This window comes from Carassius gibelio, chromosome B13 (genome assembly GCF_023724105.1).
Source record: "Carassius gibelio isolate Cgi1373 ecotype wild population from Czech Republic chromosome B13, carGib1.2-hapl.c, whole genome shotgun sequence".
NCBI lineage: Eukaryota > Metazoa > Chordata > Actinopteri > Cypriniformes > Cyprinidae > Carassius > Carassius gibelio.
In genome coordinates, this window is record NC_068408.1 from 8387655 (window position 1) to 8407903 (window position 20249).

At 34.6% G+C, this 20249-nt stretch overlaps 1 protein-coding gene across 1 annotated transcript; it reads right to left on the reverse strand.

Annotated features, from left to right (window-relative positions):
* Positions 1-9239: 9239 nt before the first annotated feature.
* tmx1 (thioredoxin-related transmembrane protein 1) lies at positions 9240-13286 on the reverse strand. The gene is made up of 8 exons (XM_052573435.1): positions 13071-13286; positions 12404-12519; positions 12267-12312; positions 11875-12003; positions 11608-11653; positions 11109-11210; positions 10768-10831; positions 9240-10530 (listed from the first exon to the last, which is right to left on the reverse strand). Exons 1-8 carry the CDS (start codon positions 13241-13243, stop codon positions 10352-10354), a joined length of 855 nt encoding a protein of 284 aa, XP_052429395.1. The 5' UTR covers positions 13244-13286; the 3' UTR covers positions 9240-10351.
* Positions 13287-20249: the final 6963 nt, after the last annotated feature.

Consider the following 20249-nt stretch of genomic DNA (forward strand, 5'->3'; position numbering starts at 1 on the left):
AACTTTGTCATCACTCTTTAATTTCTTTTAGTCTTAAAAAATGCCTAAGATGTGCAGATATAATTATGAAACACTTATGAATTTGCTTGGGGATTGAGAGAGGGGAGATCTTCTCAGAGCATTTGATTGGTCAAAACCCTGTCTAGAGCAGGATGAGTCAACAATGTTTAAATTATTTGCATTTATATATATATATATATATATATATATATATATATATATATATATATATATATATATATATATATATATATATATATATATATATATACCAAAAATGTATTAGTCAATGTTTAGTTCAGGAGGAACAGAATCATGACAGAAAGGTTGTGAGCAGAGTTTAGGATGGAGGAATTAGGGTTAAGGTTTCTTTTTTAAAAACTGTACACCTTTGCGAGAAGGTGTGAAGAAGAAACAAATGGAATTTGGAACAAATTGAGATGGTTTCAGGTCATGACCCTGTGTGAGATTCTCAGGAGTGTGAGAACACACAGACTCATTAATGGAGAAAGTGTTTGTCCTCATTCAAGCTGTGTGAATGTGAGGTCCAAACCTGTTGTTATGAGATAACTCATTATGAGTCCTTGATGTTATCACGATCACACAGAGCACTGCACTTAAGTAACAGAGAGGAGAACAAGAAGAGCAGAATCATTTTTGGTTTTAATTAAAATCTTAGATCTTTAAAAAAGAAAATTTCATTGAAATACAACTAAAATTAAATAAATTATCACTTTTAAAAACTGAACAGTAATATTCATTGAAATAACAAAAGTTAAATTTGAAGTAATTACTAATACTAAATCTGAAATAAATTAAATTAATAGAGAGAGAGAGAGAGAGAGAGAGAGAGAGAGAGCAAGTCATGCAAGTAAAAACATCTTACATCTGAGAGATTTCATAATGGAAGTCTATGCGGGTCAAGCCATTCCAAAGGGCTTAAGCAAAAAATTGTTTACATACATTTTCTGTGGAAAAAGTGTGCAAGTTGGCTTAGAATATATTTTAAATGTGCCTACTGTTTGGGATGGATAAATAAGTTGCATATATAGTTCCTGTGGTTTTTGTCACCATAAACATTCACTTTGTAGCATCTTTGTACATATGCAAGAATTACCACATTTTAGCTGGCTTTGGAAGGTCAAGACAGGATTGCAAAATTGGACTTAACTTTGCACAGACAAGATAAAAAAAAATGATATAATCATTCTAGTCTCATGTAAACACATATAACCTTTAACAAAGTGGATTATCTCTGTTTAAAGCTTTTCTCCATAGTCTCCCATTGTAAGTCAATTGCTAACAGGAATTTTCATAGTTTTTTCAAACAGAGCAATATTGATCAAAATATTTGTCTTTAACTTATATAATTCATAACATCCTTTGTTTTTGGATATTATAGGCTAAGAAAGACAGGATAAGACTGCTGACTGCCTATTGATCATCAAATTCCATCATGTTCTGATGTTAAAGAGATCTGATGTCAAAAAGCTTCTGGTTTTGTGTTGCACTGTCTCTCTTGAGGAGTCTCAGTCTAATGGGGTTTTGAATTCTATTTTTTAAAGAGGAAAGAGCTTGGCCTGGGTAACACAAAATCAAGTATTTAGTGGGAAAAGTGGGTTGATTTTGTAGTTTATGTTGCAGGGGAAACAGAGAAGATTTAAGTAAATATTTGGTCCTGTTTGGGTTTCTGTGCACAGTCCAGAGGGTACAGAGACATTACTGCTTTCTATTTAGTTTCACAGAAGACAAAGCGTACGGTAGTCACATGTGAAGGTCAAAAACCTGCTACATGTGTTTGGTTTTGGTCACATTGTCTGCACGTTTTTTTGTGTACTAATATTTTCAAAATAAATAGATTTGCCTGTAGTCAAATGTTTTATTTAGTGTCATCATTAATAATTTACATCTTTAATTTCCACTACTTCTGCCTGTGCAGGTGTAATGCTCTTTTCATAATTTCTCCTCTGTAATATCCATAATCCTTTAAGTCACATTGTTGTTGGTAAAGATCAAGACGATCAGCTTTTCTGTAATACACAAAACAGCTTTTATTTTTATGTTACCCCTAACCTGCTTAAGATGCCCATCATCTGTGTACCTTATAGGATTAAACGCTTTGTGTATGTGTGGCCTGAATTCCTGTGCGTTTGTATCATCCCTGATGAGCTGGATAAAAGCAGGCCTCAGGGAGAGCGAGTCATATTTGGTCCTGTGTGTGTGTGGACAGAAATGCCTTTATTCTGAAATATAATTATTCTTTGGTTCAGATTTTATTATTTATTTTCAAATTAATAAAGAATATAAATGCATATATATTTCATAATAATGAAAGATTTTGATAGCAACAATAATGTGTGAACAGAAATGTCCAGGTATAAAAACAACAATGACATTTTTAGTCAATGATAGTAATAAAAATTAGTTTTCTGAATAATATTATACTTGCCAGTGCAAATCATATGCATTCTGAATTATTTGTATGCATCTGCCCAAATAAACAAGCTGTTTTATCATAACAGCTGCAATTTTGGTTTTAGAATTATCAACAAAACTAATATTTAGAGTCCAAGAACTCTTTCTACCTACATGATAAAAGAAGCCAAAGCATATTTCTTAAAAACTCTGCTGTGTTCAGAATAGAAATTAAGACAGTGCCTGTAGTCCTGAACATATCTTTAGATGCAATGATGTTTTTTCTTTTTTTCATGTTTTTTTTTCTTTTAAAAACTAATTCTGTCAGCAAAACCCTTACACAGTTTAATGCAGAAATCATTTGTTGTGTTGCATTTTACAGTTTCCTCAACTGCGTAGAAAGAAGAAGGTTACGAAATAAATACAGATTCCAGAGTAGACTAGCTAAAAAGAAAAAATATTGGCATATTTGTTGGCTGTATGCATAATATATTAATGTATTACACGCCTTTTAATGAGTTAGCATGATGTAGGTCATTGACAAAAGTGACAAAGAGGAAAAAGGCTATTTCCTGTGAATGTGCGAGACTTCCGATTCATTAGCTGTAGGGTAAATAACTAGTAAAATAGCAAAGTGCAGTTAACGGTTAATGTTTGTGCTACAAACTAGTGTATTTATGGTTACTATGATAAATGAAAATTATATGATAACATCAATTTGTAACATAAAGCAGCATAACAGTTTTTGTACAGCCAACATAATTGGATGCAGATCGCACCATAAACCTTGCACTTTCATGTTAAATATATTATATGGTTGTAACTGTTCTAAAGTCATGAGAAAACAGAAGTAGTAACAGTTATTTTCTTCCATACTGTGACATACACCTGAGTGAAGCAGATTATTGATAAAGAAAAAATATGACTGGGGACTTGGTTTTATCCTGTTGTTGATAAGATTTTGAGAAATATAAGTTTTCCCCAGAAGGTCCCATTTTGAAATTGTTTACAATAGGATCTATAACATACATTTATAATAGAACTTTAGGCCTCAAAATAATGTAAATACTAGAAAACAATCATTACATCACTATAAGCATTCCTTCAGATCGGCTGAGCACAGGTAGTTGAGAAATGTCAAGAAATCCTAGCCAGAAAAGGTTGAATTGTGCAGCTGGAGCCATTTTTTTTATATTCTAGTGGTGGTCAAATACTCCAGTATCATGCTGTAAAGCTGTTAATGCTTCTGTTTGAAACTTCCTCCAAACTGTCACCAGATCAGTTCCTTCTGCTACAATCACGCATTCATGAGTGTGTATGAGATGACACAGCATGCTGATACAAACTGGTGCTGCTCTCTCCTCCAGTGGTTCCATTCTCAGGAAGAACAATGAAAGCTCAGAGGGGAAAGCAGCATTGTTTTCTCTCAAACAGTCAAGACTTTTAGGGCCCACAACAGTTTACTCATTCACAAAGAGCCTCAATGCAGAAAACGTCTCATGTTTGGTGTTGGTCAGTGCTTGACCTTCTAGTATCCCAGCAGCCCACAGCAATGTTAAAGCAAAGCCATGTCCTTACTGCCACCGTGACACTGCTGATTTGGCAAAACAAGACCAGGACAAAACCCCAATGGGGTAAAGAATCAAGCCTAGGCACAGGAAACTCTAAGAAAACCACTTCCTTTCCCAGAATTTCCTCCCTTTCTTTTCCACATTGCTTTTAGATGAAATCACACCCGTTTAAGTGTAGAAAAATTGGTGTAAACAATCTGACCAAAAAGGTTTTAACAGATAAATCAATGCTTTGCGGATAATTATATTTCAGAAACAGAGTAACGCAACTTTTAATGCCTCTGAGCTCAAGCTGTACTGTAGTTGGGCAGAGCGAACAGCTAAATACATCCAGATGTTCTTGCCGTTTGTAACTGGAGACCACTGGACCTCAACAGATCACTCAGACCCATAACATGCAGGGCCAAAACTCAAACTTTATAGGATAACCTTCACAGCTTTATCTTTGCAGGATGCATAATGTTAAACATAAAAGTTCCAAGAAAGGTTTTGTGCAGTGATGCCATAGAAGAAAAATGTTTGGTTCCCCAAAGATTCTTTCAGCGAACATGTCTTGTAAGAACCATTTTCTTAGCGTAAACGGAAAAATTGAAAAAATTCCAAGAATATTAAATACTCTTCATGTAACCATCAATGCCAGTAAAGTACAGAAATGCATACTTAAAAAAAAAAAAAAAAAAAACATGCAACTTGCAAAAATGGTAACGTGTCCTTCATGCAGAAAAGAAGAGTGCTCAAACAATAAGTTTGTTTGTCTGTTGTATTTTTCTTCTGTAATCATATGTTTCCTAGCATCATATGCAATGCCACAGTCAGAAGAAAATCACTGCATTTTAGTGGTTCTTTCATTTCAGACTTTCTTTTCAAAGTAAAAATTATGAGTGTGCGTGTGTGTGTTTGTATATTTATGTGTGAGCATGTGTGTGTGTGTGTGTATTGTGAGGCCTCCTCAGGAAATGGGTTTGGGTGGGGTGGTAATATGGGGTTGGAAAGATAGAAAAAGTTCTAAATTGGGCAATGAAAAGCACAATGTCTCTACAGCTCCTTAGTGGTAAACAGTCTAGAGAGAAATGGCTGCTGTTTATTTTAAGACATGAAACAATATAATGTCAAATACAGAGGTATTATGTAACTATAATATATAAGGTGCATTTGAAAGTCTCTATGATATGATCTAGTGCCTAGATAGAGTCTGTTAGCTTGCTTTTCAACGAGCAACTCTGAGAATCCAACAATTCAGGCAATTTTACACAGGGTTTTTTTCTGCAATGAAATAAAAAAATTAAAAGGTAATTGCAACTTCCAATTATAATTGAAAAACGAACTCAAAAAAAAAAGTTTATATCTTATACAATTCTGGATTTATATCTCACTATTTTATTATTTATTTCCTTTTTTTTTGAGAATAGTGAGGGAAAAGACAGAAATGTGAAATAAAGTTACAATTACATTTTTCTTTTTTTTTACTTCATTGTCGGAAACAATTCCATTGGACATATATTTAAATTCCTTCCACTATATGAGCAATAGAGTGAAATTAGCCATTTTTGATAGTCATTCAGGTGGTTGTGCAGTGTGAGAGTTTGTTGGCCCATGTTTCAGTCATGCTTTGGGGTCTGAAAATGTGTGTTTTTAGGAGACACAGACTCATGGGAAAATAAATCAGACAAGCACATTCCAACCAGGGACATTGTGACTTCTGCACCTGCTGCACAAATCACTGTCCTTCTTTCACACACACAACTGCAGAGCAGGTTTGGTTTTGAATATAGATTGCAATAATAAAAGCAAAAGGAACATGGAGTCTGATGCAGTGACTAAAATAATACTTATTTCCTTTCCTTAAGAGTCCCATGAGGTTTTTGGGCCGCCCTTGTTGCTCTGTGCAGCAGCGATGCGTGCTGAGAATTACTGTAATTACCTTTAATGACAGTCAGCTCAGAAAGAGAACCTTCTCTGTAAACAACATACATGATTCTTTCTGATGCCTTAAGTTTAGCCTGAGATCTACATTTAGTGTCTTAGTTTCTGGATTGTGTTTAATAGTGTCGTACATTTTTCTGCTGTACCTAAATTTATGCTGCTAGATTTTTTCCAGAACATGTAACAAATTTATCACATAAAACCTATTATATTAATTATATTAATTCCAATACTTTTTATTTAATATAATTTTATTTCCATATATTTTAGAATGTAATTTATTCAGAGCTGAATTTTCAGCAGCCATTACTCCAGTGTCACATGATCATTCAGTAATTATTCTGACATTCTGATTTTATGTTCGTTATCATCAGTGTTGAAAACAGTTGTGCTCTGCTGTCAAACTGTTATTTTTTCAGGTTACTTTTGAAGGATGATCTTTTGAAACATTTAAAATGCCTAAACTGTCACTTTTGACCAATTTAATGCATCCTTGCTATATAAAAGTATTTATTTCTTTTTTTTTAAATACTGATCGGAAAAATTTGAATAATACAAAAAAATATAGACTGATTTTATTTTGTGCAAACGGTGCATACTCATCTCTCACTGCTAAACTGTAATGCAACCCTGTGATGTAATTCAAAACTGCAGTCAGCTTGATCCGGCTGTAATGCCATTTTATTTTCACAATACTGAGATCAGTGTCTCGACTGTGGCAGATTATGTGCACCATTTGTATCAGTGAAAAACAGCTGTATGTTGTGTCAACATGAGCACTTTATATTTTGTAGACTTAGTAACATTATCCGAGGCTGTCCCTGACCATGCAGGGAAGTGTTTGGTTTCACAGTCACACTGAAAAGAAACTTTATACTTTTTGCACCTTCCAAAATAAAATCATTTTACATCATGCATGTGAATGCTTAAAATGTGTGGAGCGACATAATCAAAGTAGAGCATCTGAAAAGGAGGTTAGCATATCCCTGAGGACAGGAGAGAAGGATATAAGACACAGAGAGCTCTTCTTTTGTGTGTGAGAAAGAGTTTCAATATCAGACAATGTCACTGTTATGTAATGGGCACAATGTACAAGTTAATGGCAAAGACAGCCTCCAGCAATGTGTGTATGTGCTTCTGACAATGAATACTTCTTTTGAATTTCATCATTCACAATACAAACTGACAGGGTAAACAAACAAGATACTTCCATGTAATGTTGTGTATTAGTGAAATTAACATATAGGCCTATGCCTAAAAACTGGACAAAGAATCTAAATCTTATGAACATTTAACTATCGTTTTACAAAAAAATACAATTTCAGTTTCTTTTTAATTATATATATGTGACACTGGCCTGGACCACAAAACCATTCAGAAGTTTTGATTAGTAATATGCACTGCTAAGAACTTCATTTGGACAAGTTTATAGGCGATTTTCTTAATATTTCGATCTTATTTCCACCCTAAAATTCCAGATTCTCAAATAGTTGTTTCTCAGCCAAATAATAAACTTTAAATGTAAAAGGAACAAAGTAAATTTGCATGCAGCTAGTGCAACTTAAATTACATCATGCAATGATAATATATATACATATGTGTGTGGGTGTGTGTGTGTGTGTGTAGAAAATGTAGTGCATTGATAGTATAATTTTGCAAATAATAGCTTTACTGTAAATATATACAATGATCATCTAAAAAAAAAAAATTAGTAACTAACACTATTTTTCAAACTTAAGACAATTAAGCCAAACTGTAAAGTTTAAGAAATTAGGGATTAAACAGTACTGATCAAACTGCCAATATTATAAAATGTCCACCACTTTAAGTATTTTTTCTGTGAATGATGAAGGACAGAAATCTCCAAACATCAGAATGCATGTGTATTCCAGCTAAAACAAGTACCAGATGCATGTACAGAAAACTGTTCAGAGTATGTGATGTTTCCAGCAATAGCAGCTGTGCTTTCTGGAAGAGTGAAAGTGTGTGTATGAGACAAGAACAGAGAAAGAAGCTTCCAGATGTTAGTTCTGGAACACCACCCAGCCCTGTTAAACATACACTGAACATCCATGAACCACAGCACTTCGAACTGAAACCCCCAACTGGCTGTGTGGTGTATCCATTCAGTTTAAGAGCTAACTTTTATGTTAATCATAGAAATAATAAATGTAAAATGCACTGGTTGTGTCAATTTTTTCCCCCTTACATATTTCTGGTATAGATTTTTCAGAGAGGTCTTAAATTCATTGTGTGGATTCCAGCCTGTTCAACACACAAATATACTCTTAAACAAATTTGTGCAGTGAAGCTCACTGACGAGGCCCTGACAGAGAGAACTTATCTAAGAACGTTTGTCCTGAAAGGAAAACTTTAAAAATACTGCCCTCTACAGATGCAAAAAAGGATGCATGCTATTTTACATACATGTTAGAGCAATGGTTCTCAACCATTTTGATTGCAAGGCCACTCCTTACCCAACGTAAACAGAAATGTACTACTGGAATAAAAAAATAATACTTTTAATTAAGATTATGCAACAATAGCTCAGTAACTGTAAGACTTCTTGGGGCTCTGGAGGTTTGTCAAGGCACTTTATTCATCCCCAGACCCCTGGTTGAAAATCACTGTTTGAGGCTTCACGACTAAATCTCACACACATTTTAAACGTAATTTGACACAATCACTCTGTGTGAATTTTATTGCAATAAAATATCAAACCAAGCCGCAATATCAATCCTTTTCTTTTAAATTATTCTCATTTTTTCAAAAGAACCTTCTGTTTTGTTATTTCAACTTATTTTTGTAAAAGTTTTACTTGTAAATGGATTCTTGCGCATTCTGTAAAATTAATATGATTTTTTATTTTCATACATTTGTCCAAATTCTTCTTTGGGCCACTGTACACTAAACGGTTCGAAGGATTTATATATATATTATATATATATATATATATATAGATAGATAGATAGATAGATAGATAGATAGATAGATAGAATCTGTGGTAACAATAAATAATTCTTTGAAAAAAATGCAGGATCATGTGATACTAAAGACTGGATTAATGGCTGCCGAAAAATCAGCTTTGCCATCACAGGAATAGATTTCACTTAAAATCTATTACAATAGAAACCAGTTCTTTTACACTGTAAAGATCATTCACCAAATGTATTTTTACTGTAATCTACATAAAATAAATGCCGCCTTGGTGAGCATTAAGGGACTTTAAAGTACCTTACTGACTTTTGAAATGTAAAAATGTCAAATACAGGCCAACATATTGGCATTTCAGACTCCTTTTGATTACAGGTCTGTGAAAATACTCAGCGCTGCAGCTTTAAACTGTTTATTAACAGTCCAGATTCACACCATCTCAAATACAGAAACATTCCAAAACCAGTCTCTCAAACACACACTTTCAGTAATAGAGTAAATACAGACATTCAGACGTTAGAATTGTTCTGCTGTGGACAAAAGAGCAGAACACCTTGAGAAGCACTTTGATTCTAGTGGATCAGTCAAATGTCAGGGGTCAAACTATATAGTAAGGAATATAACAAAAAAAAATTTATACTAAAAAGGGAAAAAATAAACTGCATCCAAAAAAAGTTGGAAGACCAAGATACATTCTAAGATCCACTGAAACATAACATAATATATATTGCTCTAATTAATATAACCCTATATGTCATTAAACAAACTAAATTTAAAGAAACAGGGTGTGGAAAACGAGAGAAACTCATTTAAAGCAAATTATAAGAACACAAATCATGTCGTATCTGACACAAACTAATAAAAGTGTCTTTTGGTGTCAAATAATAATCAAACATCACACAAACACACATTAATAAACAAGTGCTAATTCAGGCTTTTCTAGTTATCCAAAACTTCAATAACACAGAAACCAAATGGGGGGAAAAAAAGAAAAAGAAAGCAGCAGCTAAACTCTACATGGAAGAAAAACCGTTTAAAACAGCAAACTGGCCATTCTGGCTTTATACAATAGGCATCCAAAAAGCTCAAATAATAAAATATTCACAAAGTAAAGCACAAAAATCTTTTATATTCCCGAAAGCCTCGTTTACAACAGATTCACAGTGATGTCGTTGTTTGATCTTGGCTGTTTTGCTCAATATTTGTTTGGGGAATATTGTAACTGAGTCGTGAAATTCCTTAACATAAGTCCTAACATTCCTCTGACACACACACACACACTCACTCTGGAGATACTGCATAGCAAGGAGTGTAATAATTAAAACTGGAAAGGTGGAAAAGAGAAAATACATACTAGCGGCAAGAAAGAGAGAAAAGCACAACCACATCAACCTTTCAGAGGGAGCTATGACATCACACGTGACATCATCAAGCTCAATGAGCGTAGCGCTGTGGTTTGTGTGGTGGTTTTGTGCACAGTGAGCGAGGGGCAGTTCCTCTCCAGTCCACTAGGTGTCCTCCTCGGGCACACCCACACCTCTTCTCCGGAGCGCATCGGCTCCGTCCTCTCGCCGCCACTCTTCAGTCTTTCCACCATAATCATCATCATCATCCTCTTCCTCTCCGTCAGCTTCCTGTTCATCTTCCAATTGCTGCAGGAGACGAGCCTGCACAGCAGGAAGTTTCCCTACACAAACATTTAAATTCAATTCAATGTATGCATTTAGCAGACGCTTTTATCCAAATCAGTGCATCCATTGCCTTGCGCTGCTAATGCAATGCTCTACCACTTGAGCCAGAGGAACATTTATGCATCATTTCGTCAGTTTTATTATTGTCACGTTATTTTTAGTTTATTGAATCTCAGGTACATTACAGGTTCCTTTAATCAAGCTGGCAGGTCCAAATAAACATTTCCACTTACTGTAGTGATACTCTGGGGCAAACCGCCGTGATGGGAACACAAAATCTGCGATGAAAACCAGTATCTGAGAGAAAGAAATCAAGGAGACATTAGCATGTAGTGTTAGCATGCTCTAAGCTAATGATGTAAATGCACACCAAAATTAGATCAAAGAAATTTATACTTGAAACATTTCTTGTTTGCACAACTGTTAGTAAGTTTGGGGTTAGTAATATTTTTTTAAAGATATTAACACAGTAATTTAGCAAGAACCCATTAATCTGATCAAAAGCACAAATGACTTAAAAAGCAACTAAAAAATACGCAATCTTTAACATTTGAATAGAAGTGTGTTTTCTCACCAATCCAAGGACCAATCCTGAGATGAGTGTTGCTAGAGCAAATATCCCGTATGAGCCCCAAACCGGGACGCCCAGCTGCTCCGTTAAGTAATTATGGCAATGCTGAAACACAAAGTTAAAAAAACATTTAAATTACTGCATGAAAAGCCTTCTGAACACATTATAAAGGTATCAGGTCAGGTGTTTAGAATTAAAAATACGTTTTGCATTGAGTCATTAAACAAACATGTATCTTCTGGCTTTAAATTATGCTTACACTATGCTGTGTCATATGCAGAATAATTATACAGTCACCTCTACTTTAGGGGGGTTTATTTTGCATTTATTGATCAGCTGACTATATCTCTCAGTGTCTACTGCTGGTTCCTTCACCATTAGCTCTATAAATCTATATTATTCAATGAACTGTGAGGAAAATAGTGTATATATTTTCATTTAATTGAAGTCCTGAAACTGACAGGAATGCAGTAGTTAAATATGAATAGGGATACACACTCACCCTGATGAACATGGATAACTTGAAGAGGGCTGACATTGCGTTCATCCTAAAATAGAAAAAGTCAGTCAGTCACAGAAATTGTATCCAATCAAATGGAAAAATCGCCTGCAAGTATTACATTAAAAGTGAGCCAACTTGTGAATCAGCATTAACCACATGCTGTGGATTCTCTAAACTCCCTTTTCTGGAGATACAGCCCAGAGCTATTGCATTATTATACAGTTTGAAACCACCCCAGCACACACCCACACACACAGCAGAACTCACAGGAAGGATGAGGGGCCGAACCAGGAAGAGAGTGGCTCTATGCTCTGCCATTTCTTCTCATCAATGAAGCTCAGGAAGTCATCTTTAGATCGGGCTCCTTGATACCGCCGAAACACACCATCTTTACAGCTGCAACAACACACGCGAACAGCCACGTTTAACCACTTATAACCACCTTTATACCACACAGATGTAAACAAGACTAGATGTAAACAAAATAAAACGAATATTTTATTTAGCAAAGTTGCATTAAATGAATCAAAAAGGAGAGTATAGACTTCAATGGATCACAACTGTGTTTACTTTTTTGATTTGATCAAATCCATCACCAATTACCAGCTCACTAACTTCTAAAGAAAGGGTTAAATGCATGCAAATGGAAAGAAACTCACTGGTAGATAGTTGGGAGAGCTGTGATGATGAACCTCCCGCTCAAACCTGCAGCACATAGAGAGAGACAAGTGTGAGAATCATAAATGCAGGCGATCAGGTGAGCAGAGAGATCAGATGTGTGCAGACAGAGTCAAACCTGGCTGCTCGGTGACGTCCACTTTGGCAATATTCACTCCCAAATCTTCTCCCCATTCTGCAAACTCATTCCACACGGGCTGGAGCTGCTGGCAGGCCGGACACCACGGAGCAAAGCTGCAGCAGACAGACAAACCTTTTAATCCAATAACACAATCCCAGCCAGAGGACATGCTCTTTGTTTTCCATTGGATTTATTTAACTACAATCATCTTGTTCGATTGCTCCAGCTGGAGGAAGTGTTTATGGGAAACTAAAGATTTCTGAAGAGAGGGGCAGTGAAGATTCGGACATCACTTTCAGTCCTGTTGGTAGAGATGTTAGGCAGAATGACAGTCACCAATCAGATACAGATGCAACGAGGCTGTTATTCTTCCTAACATCTCCTTGTGTGTTCCAAGGGAGAAAGAAAGTCATGAGGTTTTGAATGAATCATTTGGGGAAGTTACTGATGAAACCTTCGTCGTTTTTGATTGAACTAAGCCTTTAACCACAAACCAGTGATCTTCCTCTATCCTGAGCCCAGCACAAGAACACTGCAATATGAAGTAATGTAATGTAATAATCTGAAGCTAGGTATTTTAGATTGGTGTGCATAATTAATCAACATGCATAGATAAACATAAATAAACGCAGACGTTTTTGCACAACTCAATTTAATAACTCACAACTCGATCATCCATTCTCCCGTCAGGATTTCCTCCCAGTTTTCATCTGTGATTACTCTTAAATTGGCCGACTTGGCCGACGCGGGCTGCAGCAACACACATGTTGAGATAAGCGCAGAAAACACACACACGCCGGCTGTCATCCTGACTGTGCCTGTGTATATGCACGCCATGTTTCAGCGCCCACTGTGCTTGCCTTCCGCTTCCGCCTCGACTCTGACGTACCACTGATGGGCGGGGCCGCTTCGTCGACGTCATGGCGTATAACGGTTGACAGAGATAAGAAAATGTAACTTTCTTTAAAAGAAAATGTAACTTTCATTGGCAGAAAATTATTATTTTTGCGTGTATAAAATATTATAGCAACATATGATTAATGATTTTTAGATGCAGGTATACGTATATTTACATTTAAGTGTATTTAAGTTGTACTTGAGTAATGTATTGTAATTGGCACGCTCTGATTTAACATTCAGAATTTGCAACAAATCAATTTGCTGAAAACATTTTTCAATACATATTTACTGAAATATTTGGGAAGGGGAGACCGCAAGGTGGCGCCACGAGTTCGAAATAGCCTATGGCAATAGCACATTCAATGATTTTACTCATGATTTTACTGCAGTGTTTGTGATTGAAAGCTTGAGTTGAATGTATGAATCCATTAGGAGAATATAAAAATCACGAAGAAAGTATAACAAAAAAAAAATGAAGGAAATTAGTTTATAGTAAAGAGTTTATCGTATAGCTGTTTTATGACTTTTGTTATAGTCTATAGCCTAATATATTTAGCTGACATGTCTACTCGGTTCATTTGCTCATTTCCTGAAGCAGCCCGGAGGTCATTATTTTATGTTAATTATCTTTTTACAAGTCAAGGTTTTTAATCATTATACTAATATGATTTTTGCTATTTAACTTTGAGATGCTGTGTGTGTGTGCATGCTTGCACAGAACAATAAAAGAGAATGCTTGGCAGTTTGCTAAAGAAACACAATGAGGCAGAAATGCACACACACCCTCAAAGGATGCTGTTATTACTCACTCTCTGTTGACACTAAATGAGTGCTAATGACAGCACTGATGTGATAATTGCTGTGCCACAGTGAATATGTTAATGTAAATGTGTTGTGTTGTGTTTGAGAGTGTGATGTGATTGTTTAGACTGATTTATTGAGGAAAGGGTTATGATTATGTATGGGTTCATCTGGAAATTCTGTACTATGCAGGCCTATTTTGTTTTCAAGATACCTTTAACATTGCTAAAAATAGCACAAAAATATGAAAGCAATGAAAAAATTTAAGTGTATTGTATGCCTATTGTCTGATGAGCAAGCAAAGTTAAATATAAATGCTTTCAAATGGTCCTTTTACTCTAAAATGTGCATGTATTTAATAAAAACAGTAGTCCTATGTCTGCCATGTGGATGTTTCATAATTAAACTCTCCTAACATGCTTTTCATGCTCTCATCTGTGTATTTTTTTTCTGAAACATAATTTACACCACATTACAGATATGTTTGATAACATTCTGTTGTGGACATAAAAGTAGTGAAAAATATATTGAAACATTTTGGACTCTCTTTCTAGCTAGGATTCGTTGTTAGCATTTTATGTATCCTGAATGCAAGATGCATACTTTCACACTTGCACATAATTTGACAAAATTACAGCTCATTGGAAATGACGTGCAATAAAAATATTCCATTCACACACTGTGTCAAGTGTCCTCACACATCATGTCTCACATTTCATCTCAAGTGTGCTCTTTTGTTTCCATGGTAACCAAAGCACAGAAAAAAAGGGAAAAAAATTATTAGTGGAAAAAATGCATTGTTGTGGAAATAAGCTGATTTAAATAAACCATATATTTTTACAAATATAATAATTATTATTTAATGTTGGATTTTAATACAAAAACGAAGATTGATACATTTAAAAAAAAAAGTTCTGAAGAAAATTCTTTCAGAAATTTTAATAAAATATTTGCTTGTTTGCTTTTAAGATAAAAAACGTCTATTTTTGGGAAATGTAAAAAGCCCTTTCAAACCAAAAGTAAACTGCACAAGCCTCAGGCTTAAGAAAGTGTAAATTCACTTCTGTACAGCAGCTCAAACAAACCTTTCAGTTGTGTTGCCATTCTGGATTGCATGAAGAATAGGACGAAGGAGGATATAGTTCAATGCTTTTTGGATAAATAAATAAAATAAGAAATGTTATGTTTATCTAAAAGTAATTTCTGCTTATTAGTATAGTTGAATTGGATAATCAAAGGTCAGCTGAAAATATATTGTTTAATAAAATACATAAGGGATATTTGTGTTATGTATACTTATTGCAGCTTTGTATCATTTTCTGAGTTTGCATTTCATTGTTTTAATTAATTTTGAGGAATACTGATTCTGTTTTGTGCAAGTGAGATGAGTAAACGCATGTTCACATTTAGTCTAGAACCGTTTACAGTGCACACAACACTTCTACATTTACTCCTGATTTCTCTAAACACAGGGACAGGGGAACTGTCAGTCATCGATTTGGAGAACAAAGATACTTATTTGAAAAAGCTCTTCTAAATCAAAAAGTAACACACCACTTTACTATTTAGCCTAGGCCTACTTGAAAAAGTAATCTGATTACATAACTCATGATGTCATGATGCATTACCCCCCAACCCTGGTTAGCAAAATGTTCTTAAAACCTATTTATCTGGGCAGGAAAAATCTCAAATTAATTCATTTTTTAATGTAATTAAAAGAGTCTCTGTCCATCTCTTAATATCCTAACATTCCATCCGGTTATCTCCATGTACGGAGTGTTATGCAGTGACAGATCTCACTGACGTCTGTGCACACACACATACACACACACGACAGGATGCACGTGGGAGGAGAGAAAACGCCAGAGACAGCATGAATAGGAGTAGGTGGGTGGAGAAATCTACTTTCCCCTCTATTTTTCATCCTCTCCATCTCATCTTCAGTCTGAAACTGGCTTTTACCTGTTATGCAAGGGGCTGCCTACTCTCAGCATCATAGAAAGAGCAGGTTCATTTTCAGACCTACCAAAAATAAATTCCATTTTGTGAAATACTGCCACACACATATGCTAATGGACAGGCATACTCATAAAAATGCTATTATAGATGCACGTTGTCTTCATTAGATTGCATTACAGCTTTTATATAACCGTGGATGATGAACAGCTTGTGCACACAGACAGAAGAAAAAATGAATTTAACACTAAATCTACACACAGCATAGTTCTGATTGATTCCTGTTTGATGGTAAATCTCTGAGTAATCTAGGGACTGAATCCAAGCCAATTTATAGTCCAGATTTTGGACTCCTTCTCCTTCTGCCTGGAGGTTTCTAAAATCTTTCAAAAGATTCAGCATTACCTCCGTCAGCAAGAGCAGCTCCAGATGGACAGACTGAAGCTGAGAGCCAGAGAGAGCAGTGGCAGAGCTGTTGTAGGTTTACTGTGCAGCTGCGAGTACAATCACTGTCCCTGCAGGTCTTTAGAGATCAGTAGCTTGAGGAAAAGCACAGTTTGGTCAGAGGTCAATAGATGTTTTTTTTTTTTTTTTATTAGTAGAAGTTTGATTTGATTTAAAAGAAGAATCAAGTGATTTCATTAATAAATGTTATTTTATTTTATAATAAACTGTATTTTTCAGCTACCAAAGTAACATTTCACATTTTTATTTGGTTTAACTTGATGTACAAAAATGAATAGAACTAAATAAACTAAAATTAATACAAAAAAAGGTAACACTTTATAATAACTGCACACTATTAATCATTAATTAAGCATTAGTAAACCGATAATTTATAATTTACAAAGCATTAATAGACAGTAATAAGCAGTTTACAAATACATATATAAAGGCTTTATTCTTGATTTAAAAGCATATCTATAACGTGTTTAATAATTGTATTTTCATACTTTATTCATGATCAATTTATAATTTTTCAATGAAGTATAGCATTATTTACAAACCAGTTATTTAGGAGTTGCCAGTTAACAATTATTAAATACATTATAGATATGCTCTTAAATCAGGTATAAAGCATTTATATCTGTATTTATAAACTGCTTATAAATGTCTATTAATGCTTTATAAATGATGAATTAACTGTTTCCTAATGCTTAATGATTAATAGCATGCAGTTATTCTAAAGTGTTACCAAAAAATAATAAAAATTATTTATGTTTTTAAAAATTTCTGTAGTGCAAAACACTAAAAATACTAAATCTTGCAAAATATTAATAAAAACTATTAGATGATATATGCTACTAAAATACAGTTTGATGCAGTCTTAGATAATATTTTAAAACAATAATGTGTGTGCAGTGCAGGCATGTTGGTTACATGGTGTTAATTCTCATTAATTCTCTCATAATTTTGTTAAATGTTTTTTACCCACAATGATGGGTAATTTATTGTTTAAAAAATATTTTATTGCTGGCTTAAAATGGTCTGGAAATTAAAAATCACATACAGAGTTACTATAGGCAACAGCAATAATCAAAAGATGAACATTTATTATTAAGCAAGAACACCCATTGACAAAACACAAAACAAACCGGAATTTATTTGAGTGAATACAACATAGTTTAGAATATTAAATACCAGGATAGGTGTTTTTCAAGCTTGTTACCTGATTTGTTAAAACTGTGAGTGGGCAATCCCGGAAAAACACGGACATATAATGTCTCACGTAAATGAATGTGAGCCGGTTGTGGTAAACTCAGAGTTTCCCATCTCAGGGTAAGTCAACTCAGAGTTCAAGGTTAAACTCAGAATCGGTTGAACCACCTTATTGAAACCTACAGTATCTGCACTCATGGTGCACGGATCGCTATAACATCATATTTCTGCTTAAACACAGTTCTGTATATTCATGTAGTTGTAGAAATGAATGTACAGCGAATGTTTTATAACAGATGCTCACTGAATAAGCGTGTTTTGGAGAAGCTTCTGAGGATAAGTTATGTACATATGGGAATCAAACTCTTCACATTCGCTTATTCTGACTGAGTAACTATTCACTGATGACATCGACCTGCCTTCCTATCGCTGAGTTTCCACACATTCAGAATGGTTTCATTTTTTTCATTTGTATTTTGGTGTGTTTAGTTATTCTGCATGGATCTGTGTATGCAGTTATTTGGCATCTCCCTGTGGTCTTGTTATGGTATGGCAGGATGACTTGTGCTTATTTGTTAAAGTTTCTGTACAATTAAGATTTATGTACTTTTAAGTAGCTACTTTTAAGTAGTACAGAATATCATATGTATGTATTGATTTGGAAAGAAGGGAGGCCTTAGAGTAAAAAATGTTGAGAACCACTGGCTTAGACAAATGTTACACATGCTGAGAATGCTAACCTAACATATAAGTATATAAACCATAAATGTTTAAGAATCACTCTGGGGGATTCATGATCAGGTAGATCTTGAACTGCAAGCTCACGCCAGAAAACTACTAACTGGCCAAAATGCTGCATTTGACTTTTTGGAGGTCATTTACTCTCATTGTGTATTACCTCTGACCTACAGTAGGGCGGATTCCAAACAGAAGTGAGCATCTCTATGCCCTACTAGGTGTTTTTTTTTTAAGGGTGCAAGGCATTAATGCCTTAGAAAAGTATTTGGAGCTCCCTTGGAAAAGGGATTGACTTTCCAAACGTTACCTTGACAACACTGCACACGTGTGCAGCATTCTGCACTCCATCAGTTGTTTCAAAAAATATTTTTTTCTTATTACTACTATTTTATTAATTATTATAATATTATTAAATATTGTGTAATTGTGTCTAATTTACTATTCAACTTTTTCAAACTAAACTTGCTTTTCTAAGATTTCAGAACAAAAAATGATCTGTTTGAAAAAACATGTCTTTAAAACTCTGCCATAAAAAAATAACTTGTGTTAAATTTCAAAAAAATTCAAATGTTTAATATTCAAGTTAAAAAAATCTATTTCAGAACTGTTAGATGACACGTAATATTCAGTTTTGTTAAATGACACTTGTCAATAATTAAAATCTAAACAATACAAATTCAATTAGTTTTGTCATATTATAAGATCCATAATTTTGTATTTAAGAAGGTCAAGATCTAAGCATCTCCTTGTAGACTATCATGCAAATATGGCTGACCTTCTGCTCTGAGAACCTCAGTAACTACTGGCCCCAGTTTAGAGCCTGCTCTGTGACCCAATTACTGTCATAAGAATAAAAATAATTAAGCAATTAATCGCCCCCACCAAGTCTCTCTCACACAGATACTCACGAGAGTGGCACATGGACAAAATTCACATGGCACTCAATCACAGGCCTTCTAACACACACAAGCACACACACACTCTACAACAACCTCAATACACCCACACACACTCTCTTGCACTCCTCTGGCACTCACGTTTCAGATGCTCACACGTGTCTAAAAACACATGACACAATACAAAACAGAGGTCAAAAAATTTGGTCAAATCAATAGCAGCTGGCAAACATCATTCAGATTATTGTAAAACACAGTATTACCATGTCAGTTATCCTGAGAAAGCTGTAGAAGCAAAATTAAACATCAATTTCATCATTATTTTCAGCTGCAAAACTGACAATTTTACAATGTCTTTGAGGGTGTCATTTTTTTTAAAAAGAAAACAACACAATTATTGTGTTTTATTTGTGATGTGTAAATCAATAATTATTTGATAAGCAAAGCATGGGGCCTATTTTGTTATAGTGTCCAATAGCTTCTATAGAAGTTGTTGCTATCGTTTCCTTCAAACGCAAAAGCAATTTTTGAGCAGACAATAGGCTGATAATGTCAAACAACATTTCAGTAATCATACACACACACACACACACACACTAAATAAATAATTGTAAAAAAAAATCGGTTCAGATTTTTTTTTTTATTTGTGTGTGCGTGTGTGTGTGTGTGTGTGTGTGTGTGTGTGTGTGTGTGTGTGTGTGTGTGTGTGTGTGTGTGTGTTTGAATAAAATTTTGTCAGAAAATTTATTGATTCTACGTTGGGAGGTGAAAATAGCAACAACCGCTCAGTAAGTGACTATGGCCGTCTAAAAAAACATTGTAGGATCAGTTGTAGGCTATCTACATATTTTCAAATAAGCTACGTAGCTATACCTACAACGTTTTCAAACAAG